Source organism: Penaeus chinensis, chromosome 3, assembly GCF_019202785.1.
Source record: "Penaeus chinensis breed Huanghai No. 1 chromosome 3, ASM1920278v2, whole genome shotgun sequence".
In the NCBI taxonomy this organism is placed as follows: domain Eukaryota; kingdom Metazoa; phylum Arthropoda; class Malacostraca; order Decapoda; family Penaeidae; genus Penaeus; species Penaeus chinensis.
In genome coordinates, this window is record NC_061821.1 from 21,025,037 (window position 1) to 21,035,036 (window position 10,000).

The following is a 10,000-nucleotide window of genomic DNA, read 5'->3' on the forward strand; positions in this document are numbered from 1 at the left end:
GAGAGAGATAGAGATAGAGAACAAGTTATCCAGTTTGTGTGTGGAAGTTTAATTCGGATTATTCTGAGTCACACTGATTATATCCAAATAATTTTCTATGCAATTTGACTGATTCAAAAGACGAGAATTTCACACACGGGTGAACAAGCCAACTGTCATGTATTCACCATTCATATGTGTCACCCAACAGCAGTGTCTAGAATTAAAAAAAAAAAAAAAAAAAGTCACAACACTCTACCCACAAGACATTAAAGAAAACCCCAAATCACCTTTTGGAAGAAAATATCTTTTGGTAATCTAATAAAAGTCCTTCGATAACGCGATTATGAAGCATCACATCCGTCATGAGGTCTTGAGCATTGGTGATTCTCGGCCAGAGTAGGCATGGACCAAACACGATGGCCAAGTTTGATATACTCATCCGATTCTCGCTTTCATATTCGCTCACTCTGTCACAAGGAAAGAATTTTTTTATCTGAATCACTGGGAAAGTCAACAGGTATCCTAATCATTATCTAATATCAGTATTACACTTTATTATATGATAAAAGTCCAACTTTACTCAGAGAAAAACAAAATCTGTACAAAGTTTGATAAACAAGGTAGAGATATTTTAAAGATAAATGATACAACACTCAGAATGGACATACAGGTTTAAAAACCCATCTTACCTTAACAAATGCTGCAACAAGACTTTCATGGTATCATAGTTTTCCAAAGGAAGCTGCCGCACTGCTTTCGTTAACTTTTCAACCTGCTGATTCTTTTTTCGGTACTCTGAAAGTCAAATTTCAAAAGTGAAATTCAAATGTTCCAAAAAAATCAATGCTGAATTTCCTACTCTTCAACCTTTGCAAAATGATGTACTTATAAGTCAACTCATTTCAACCCCACATCAAACAGTGTAAAAGTAAATATTCAGGAAACAAAAACATGTAGCAGAAGGTGGGTGGAAGGATAACAACATTTCATATCATGCAAATCCAGGAAACAATTAAGTACAATTTCTATTGTGCTTTGGACCATTAAAATCATGCTCATTAATAGTACCTGACAGGGGAAGGGCTATCTATATAGTATGTGGTGGAAGTCAATTATGAGGTTCTACTTTGGTTAATGAACGATTAAAAAAGAACAATACAATACAAAAATACAAACTGACACAAACAGCAGCCATGCATGTGTGCTGCAGGCTACTTACCTAAAAGGACATAGTTATAGGAAAATGCCCTCACATCTTTAAAAAAGGCTTAGGTTACTGATCTCATCTCTAGCAGCACAGAAATATTACCACTACATCATACATAAAACTACTGTGTCTGATACTTGTACTTTTTACTGAAGCAAGATTCACTTCACCAATAGTATGCATGCTCATCATTTATACTTTTCCTATTTTTAATACAGATCTTTCTACCACTAGAGTTCTATCTCTAACAAACTGACTATCAACCATATCCACAAATTATCCAAGAACCAAGTACCAAAAATGAATTCAATATGAATGAAACTTACCAATTACAGATTCACCCTTAAAAAGAGAGCATGAAAGAAAGAAATGGTCATTGACACACTCCAAATAAAGCAAATGGGGGGGGAAAAAGGCCCTTAAAGTCTCAATCCTTTCTCAACCTAACAAGAACAAGCAGAGGCCCTCGAGAAACGAACATACCAGAGCCTGTTGCTTGAATGAAGTCCTGGTAGTTGGCAAAGGGAATGAGGGGTTCCTTGAGCTCCCGGAAGAAGAGTTTGAGAGCCCCCGACAGGTTGTGTACTTCCTTCTCCCTGCTCAAGATGGTATAGTTCCTTTGTGCCACCTGCAAGTTCATTATCATATTATAGAATATATATCTGCTTCTACATATAACAAGAATATAAAATTAATCCTCTAAATATTCTCTTCTTCAATAGTGATCATGGAAAAGCCTGCTGCTTTCAATCAATCATCACATACTGAATGAGGGAAGGAAACAATTACACAAAAAATCTCACCTCATATCGAATTTTCTGGATCTGAGCAGCGTTACCGGATATCCTATACAGGCCATCAGCACGGAGATTCTCAACAGACTTTTCTATGTGATTAATGCACTGGAGAACAAATATTGGTATCGTGGTCTTGTCTTGTACGTGTAACTCTGACAACGTGCTGCCAAAAACAGCCTCTGTTGATGGAACAAAGTCAGTAAAAATCTTTCCAAATAATTAAATGCTAACGTATATTACAGTTGACAAAGAATAAAAATCTTTTTCATTTTTTTTTAAATATATATAAACAAATATAAACATTTTCTGTCATCAGGCAGATGGTAAGAAATCAAGAAACTCTCACCCACACAAGTACACACAAATAATACATTATAAGACTCAAAGTCTATTCCCTTGTAAGGGCATTAGATAACATAACCAAGAGGTGTCCCTGAATGACGAATAAATTATTATATCTATCTTTTACGGGGACTATTCTCTAAGAAAGCTTTATGACAGATATAAGAATCATACATACCAAGTAATATCTTTAGATATCACTCCCCCGAGAATAACTTGTTAACCCAAATCCAACAGGCATGGTATGTACATGGTATATATGTCATGCCTACTGTAAGTTTACTTTATTGATGGTTTTTACAAATTTGTACTAAGTCACCAATAAGCCAATTACAAGTACTGCCTGTCTCACCTGTTTACCCTTTTCCTCGATTTTCAAAAATATTTCACGTTATCTTTTATTGCTGTTACTAATGTCTATAACCTTACAGTAACAAAAATAACACCATCGATATTCATAGCATTAGTAAAAAAAAAAAAAATTCCCACCAATTCAAGGAAAGGTGAAATTAGGTAAGGTAACAAGGTCTACTAATTGACTCCTTTGTGGCTAAACACTAGAAGAGCCATCTATATGCAGACACATTTCACAAAGAAATAAAACATGAGCACAACATTTTCATAGCGGAATTGAGTAAATAGTGACAGAGCAATACATTTCCTTCACTTTCCTAGATATCAAACCTAAAAGTGCTATATTCTGATTTAGAATGAACTGACATGAAAACAAACACATATAAAGATGCAGATACGAATTTAGATCTACAGACAGATATAGATACATCACCTTTCCTGTTTCCTCCCTTGGAGAGAAAAACATTCACCCTACCTTTATAAATCCCCTTCTTTTCCAGAGTTTCCTTCAGGGGTCGTCTTTTGATGAAGTTCAGCAACTTATCAGTGATGCCCTTGCTGTCCGGAGCGAGTTGTTCAATACTGGCTGCCCGTTTCACTGGTGATGAGAGAAATTGCCCAAAATAGAAATTGTATTTGTATCTCAGAGATCACCCTAACACCAAAAAAAAAATTAATAATCATAACTTCACTTGCTGCAATTCTATTCTGTTCTGCTCCAAATTTCTAAATTTCTAACCTTGCTGCATAACAATAACAAGCTTAACAACTATCATAACACTATAAACAAACAAACAGAATAAAAATTAATAAAAATTAAGAAAGCAGTTCAACAATAACAAGAACAACCCAAATTACTGACCTATTTATACAACTTCTTTAATACCAACCCAAATAACTTCAATAAACAAATGACTCCCAACAACCAAAGGAAGTATCAAATTAAGTGGTGTGTGAATCAGCACCGTCAGAAACTATTAGTAAGAGAGAGGACTTCCTAGAAGTCACTGCCTATTAATTTCCTACGAGCAGGATAGGACGGATTCATCAGGGAATAATGCCGGAAAATCTCAAGCTATTAATAAAGGCTTTGATGAGCTTTGGAGAGGAGTGTAGTCTTTAACCCTATTTCTGGTTAGCTTGTACTTTTTATCTATCTCGCTCATCATTCTGGACTGCTGCACATTTCCTATTTCCTTTGAAATAAAAGTCATAGTCTACTAAGCCCCTACAATCATAACGAGGAAAAATGTAAAGACAACAAACTTCCTTACTCTTCTCTGAGCCTTTCTTCCCTTTCTTCTCCTCCTTCTCTGCCACTGAAGCCATATTCTGCTGCATTCCATCCTAGTATGGAAAAAAAACAAAAAAACTGAAGATTATATATAAGAAAAAGAAAAAGAAAATGAAAATACACCACAAGCACGCACGCACGCACGCACGCACGCACGCACGCACGCACGCACGCACGCACGCACGCACACGAGAAAGCATGCATGCATGATCACAAGTGCACATGTACAAATACCAAAACATGTGACTTGTGACTTAAATAGCTATTTAAGTCACAAAAATAATTGCAACCAACTACTCACATGATCAACCAGAACTTTGTGCCATTCATTCTCAATGTCTCGATCTTCAAACTGAAGTAGTACTTCTGTGTCTTGGCCATTGCGTAAAGCAATGACTTGCTGCCTACTTGTTTTCTTGTCATTGGAAAGGTCAAGGGAACATGGTGGAATGAAATCAAATATTTCAGCTTTCTGCAAAAAAAAAGAAAAAAAAAAAAAAAAAAAAATATATATATATATATTAAAAAATCAAAAAATAAAATAGTATTCTTAAAAACAGGTTAATCACCTTAAACTATTACCAAAGTAAGAACCTTTATCACAATTTCCAGGGAGGTAAAATCGACAGTCTTACCTTGTCATCATCCTTCGTCTTAGAAAAGTGTATAAGTCCTTGTGATCCAGAATTGAAAGAACTGACAATGTAACGAGCATAAGAGGAGGTCCAATTTTTGCGCACCTTCTTTCCCTCTTTCAAAATGAACGTTCTCTGCATGAATCCTTCTTTGACAATGTTCTTACTTAGCTCAGCCTGTAGAGGAAATGAACTTTGTAATTTTGCGTACCTTTTCCACACAAAAATACATACACAGTTGAATCTTCCAATGCCAAACTAAACTAAACTAAATTAAACTTCAAAAAAGAAAGAAAGAAAAAAGAAAGAAAGAAAGAAAGAAAGAAAGAAAGAAAGAAAGAAAGAAAGAAAGAAAGAAAGAAAGAAAGAAAGAAAGAAAGAAAGAAAGAAAGAAAGAAAGAAAGAAAGAAAGAAAGAAAGAAAGAAAGAAAGAAAGAAAGAAAGAAAAAAAAAAAGATGACAACAAGTTGAATTACATGAGAAGAGAAATAAAGTACCACACTTAGAAGTTGACTTTGATGTAAATTTCTTTATAACCACCAATACTTACCAAGTTTTCAGTAACTAAGGACACCCTCTGGCTCTCCAGAGTTGAAGTCTGTTGGCCATCCCTTATATCAAACTCATCAAAGGAATCAAGCTGAAAATTGGAGAAAAAATTGACTGCTTCATGTCAAATCTCAAAAAATAGTTGAAAATGTAATCTACCCAAAAAATAGTTGAAAATGTAATCTACCAGAAAAAAAAATACACATTTATATGTATATATGTATATATGTATATATGTATATATGTATATAAGTATATAAGTATATAAGTATATATGTATATATGTATATATGTATATATGTATATATGTATATATGTATATATGTATATATGTATATATGTATATATGTATATATGTATATATGTATATATGTATATATGTATATCTTTAAAAATCTTATTTCTACAAATAGCTTTTCCACTCATTCACCTGCTATCTGTTATAATGGATTTTTCTACCACTTCTAAGAATAAGCATATCCCCTTTACAATCAACTGTCAAAAGCCATAATCCATCTGTTGAGGAGTGACTGCATGCACAAAAAAATGCCTTCTGTCCTTATAGCCATAAATGGTATTAAATGTAAAAAGCAGCAATAAGTAGAAAACTTACAGTAGAGACAGTAAGATGTCCTTCAGCCATGTTTCCATCACCATGAAGCATAAAGGAAAGCAAGAGTAAAGCAAACATGAATTCTAATTTTTTGCTATGTGTTTAACCTGCTGTTGCTTGTCTAAACTCATGTATCACAACTGAGGTACCCAATAAGAACATACAGTATATTCAATTTCATCATTTCAGAGTAAGCAGTTTGCTTAAGTAGTACTTCTACATCACGCAAATGTAACAAAGTTGTAAGATTCTTCACTTATGTCAAAAACAAAAACCAACTTTTGTACTACATACCCATATAAATTACAAACTACTAACTGAAGATCCCTTGGCAGTTGTATCTTATTAACATACCTCTAGTCATTGACAAGAAACTATGCTACTCAAGATGAGCTTACTTGACTATTTATAGTAACTTAATTTCATACCATCTCCCATTTTTCATCAAAACTTTCTTTTAAAATCTTACAACTTTGCAAAATCCCAATCAAGTACTTTCCACTTTCAATAAGAAATATAAACAATTCTACTTCCTATAATGATTCAGATTCTTTTCTACACCATAGTACCTAGCAATGATAGTGTTTCAATTTTCATTCTTGTTCCAGGAAAAATACCATATAAAGTTATAATGAAGATAGAAAAAGGAAAGCAAGCAAAAAATGTATACCAAGCTACCCTAAACTTAAGAAGCTCCATAACCCTAGTAACATTATTCTTCACAGGCCTTTCTGCTCCTCAGCATCTTTACATTATGCTGAGAAAGATAATGTTTCCCTACAATATATGCAGAAAGCATAATAACTTTAGAAGCAAAATTTCCTACTTACTTAACAATTCATACTTGACAATCTATCTACTTACTCCACCCCACACCTTCAATAATATATTTAACACAAGATGCAAGCCAACTAAAAGATGTTCAAGTTCAAGAATAAATATAAATTCTCTTACACAACCTCTGTAAGTGCTGAAGTCATGCAAAAAGGTACTCCTTGCATGATCTTCAGTTAAAAGTACCTTTGTGGAGTATGTAAATTAACATTCAAATAAGAATTAACTTGCTATCCCTTTTCCTTCCACCTGTATCTTCTGATCAGTGCATGCCCCTCCCACACCAAAGACCAAGATCAATGCACACATCTCAAGTGGTCAGTGCAAGACATACCTCAGGTAGTTTCCACTGACTCTTACTGCCACTCTCCTCATAGTAATAAATCTTTCCATCATCATTGTTAGTTGCGAGCCACTGTAAAGAAAGACCAGTGTTAGTTTGAGAAAGGGACGCTTACATCTTTCAAAATTCACTGTCTCAACATCTTTCTTTCTGAGTAGGTTAATATTTTGTCTTATAAATTCTTTAAATCATACTATTTCTCAAACTACCTGCAAATTGTACTCATAGAAGGGAGCACTATAAATTTTCAGTCTTAATACTAAACGGCAACTACAGAATCACATAGAAGTTAAAGACAATTATTAATTTGTTTTGCAAGTCACGTGCTAATGAAACGTGTGGAAGCATTGCAAAGAAAGTCCTAGTTAGTTAAGTTAAAGACATGAAGCAGCTACATCATCGTTAGTTTTTACAGAATAATCATTCAAACGATAAAAGAATATATACATTGTAATTTTGCAAGAACTATTTTCATTCCATCAGAATTGCTGCTGAAGATCAGTGAAATTGCAACTTGAACACATCTCAAAGAAAATATGTCACCTAAAACACTGTCTGTCACTTCAAGAGAAATATCAGATACTATTAACATAACACATCCATATATTTATTACTCTTTTCAGTGTAGCATTCAGATATATCAACATCTAAGTCACCACATCAAACCTAAGTTTAGGCAATGGTTACGTAACATATGTATAATAATAATAATAATATGCACTGAACACATTCTAAAATCCTATGGTTTTCTATACTGAGAGGACTAAAACAGACAGATATAAATAGTCACCAAAAAGGGGGTAGACATACATATAATAACAAAGCAGAATAAAAAATCTGACTTCTGCTCAATTTAACAACATCGCTCAAAGTAGGAGTGTCTTCTTCTCTGCAACTGGAACCCTTTTCCCCATCCAATCAAATTAGAGAATACCTATTTAATTCCTTATTACATTACAGTGCTGGACATCAGACACTGGACTTCAACCAAGCACTTAAGTTTCAGGTGGTATCATATCAATTGTATCTGTGAGACTCTTAGTAGAAAATACTATCTGGTGCATGGAGAGTCATTAGCACCTATCTAGAACTGAATCCAGTTCACTAAAAATTTCCTACCAACCATTAATCAAACTTCATTCAATTTACCCTTCACTCCATAAAATTAAGTAATTGTCCACAAAATTCTTAAATACTTCAATATGTATCAGCACAAAATACAGTTTGTGATATAAATTGGACATTTTGAGTATCTCATATAGAATCTTTGAAAACTGGACTAGCCATTAATTTCTGAAAAAATAATAAGTATCAATGCAATCTCTCACAAAAAAAATCTAAATTGTTAATGTTATTTAAAATACAAATTATATACTTCATAGATGGCAGTGATTTAGACCAGCTAAATTATAATCATTCTATACAGTTTTGTAAAAAGCTGAAGCATTAAGTTATTAGTTACTTAGTAGCAATATGCTGAAGATCAAATCTGGAAATAAGCTAATGTATGCTTGAAAGGTACTTTTTCCATCCATTTTGCGCTTCTGAGAAAAAAATAATAGTGCAATCAGGTTAGGAATTCGAGTCAGAGATTCATAGATCAATGAATAACATTGTAAATTACAGTGTTACCTTGGCTTAGATACCTCAGAAATTTAAAAATACAGGCATTATGCCAAATTCTGTACCTCCATTCTGAAATTACTAGCGTGCAGCATTTGTCAGGCGTTGTATAGACATGTTCATGGCGAATCTACCAAATTTGAACCATTAAAGTTATATTAGTTGATTCTTTAAACTTAATATTATTTAATCAGATGAAAAAGTAGGTTCAAAATTGTTAAATTCACAAGTGCTAAATCTTTGAACTACCTTCTCAGAGTCAAGAGATCTCTTCAATTCCTTGTAGTGATCACTTCCAATCCCCAGACAAGGAAGGGTAGACGTCGATCCCTCTGTATCATCACTAAATGTGGATTCCTCCCTGTCTGAGTGTGTCCCAGAGCCATTATCTGGACTTAAGCAACGGGGGGACGGTGGGAAGAATCGTCTGGCACCCTGGCCAGGGGTGTCGTCATCAGTGCCAAATGCACGGGCACTCGCCTCACCACTCTCACTCGTGAGTGGCTTATCCTCTAGTATGGAGTCCTCTTCATCATGACTTATGAACATGGACTTCCTTACCTGAGATTTTGCAGAAAAACATGAATGAGGTTTGTTGTTATCTCCTTCCTCTACCGCATGAACTTTTAAAGACACATCTTCTCTTAGCTGGTTGCTACTGGCATCTATATTCTGAGAAATATTATCTCTACTTTTGCAACTGTTGTCATTTAATCGAACTCTACACATGCTGGAAGCAAGTTCTTTCACAATTTGGTCATACTGATCTTTTGCAACTGGACTAATGTTTCCATCTAACAAATTTCCTTCACTCTTTCTTTTAGGCTGGTTATAGTCCAACTCTAAATACTTCTTTCCCCTGCCTGTGTTTGCATTACGCAGGAGGAGGGAGTCTGGCTGAGGAGAATCAAGCACCATCCTCAGTTCCTCTTTACTTCTGCCTATTCCCTCTTTGATGTTGTCCAGCTTCAGGTGACTTGTAGACTTATCACGCATTTGCTGGTCCCTTTCTACGTATCCAACAGGAGATCTTGGCGGGGTTGGAGTTTTTGGTCGGATTGAGCTTGGAATCAGTAATGGATTTGTGATTGACTTTGATCGTCTGTCTTGCTTTGAATTCAGTTTTTCCATTTTCAATGCTTGATCACTAGTTTCCCTTGTAGTTGGTATGTCCATTTTCACACTCTCTGACTTACTCCTGGTATGTCCACGTGGTCTGGAAAAGCTGGAATTGTGACCAAATGTCGACATTCTCTGACCAGCTTCTGTTACTGAGGGCGTGTCTGGTGGAGTCATAATGATACGAGCTGGAGTGTTCGGGAGGGTTGGCGAAGATATGGCTATGACATCTGGGTCCCTTGGAAGCTTGTGTGACGGTTGCACAGAGAGCTTTGACTTCCGAGGAGGTTTTAGCGGTGGGTCTCTTC

The 10,000-nt window shown here is 34.9% G+C and overlaps 1 protein-coding gene across 2 annotated transcripts in view; it reads right to left on the reverse strand.

Annotated features, from left to right (window-relative positions):
* Nucleotides 1-10,000, reverse strand: part of LOC125043789 (rho GTPase-activating protein 27-like) — a 17,838-nt gene that overhangs the window by 3,712 nt on the left and 4,126 nt on the right. Inside the window, exons 2-12 of one of the 2 annotated variants that reach the window (XM_047640097.1) lie at nucleotides 8,823-9,134; nucleotides 6,942-7,022; nucleotides 5,162-5,251; nucleotides 4,612-4,788; nucleotides 4,278-4,448; nucleotides 3,957-4,029; nucleotides 3,158-3,280; nucleotides 1,993-2,165; nucleotides 1,673-1,817; nucleotides 672-777; nucleotides 270-449 (exon numbers count right to left, since the gene is read on the reverse strand). In XM_047640097.1, coding sequence (XP_047496053.1) covers nucleotides 270-449; nucleotides 672-777; nucleotides 1,673-1,817; nucleotides 1,993-2,165; nucleotides 3,158-3,280; nucleotides 3,957-4,029; nucleotides 4,278-4,448; nucleotides 4,612-4,788; nucleotides 5,162-5,251; nucleotides 6,942-7,022; nucleotides 8,823-9,134 — 1,631 coding nt within the window. Of the gene's footprint in view, nucleotides 1-269; nucleotides 450-671; nucleotides 778-1,672; nucleotides 1,818-1,992; nucleotides 2,166-3,157; nucleotides 3,281-3,956; nucleotides 4,030-4,277; nucleotides 4,449-4,611; nucleotides 4,789-5,161; nucleotides 5,252-6,941; nucleotides 7,023-8,822 lie in introns of both variants that reach the window. The other variant, XM_047640088.1, reaches the window with a different exon arrangement.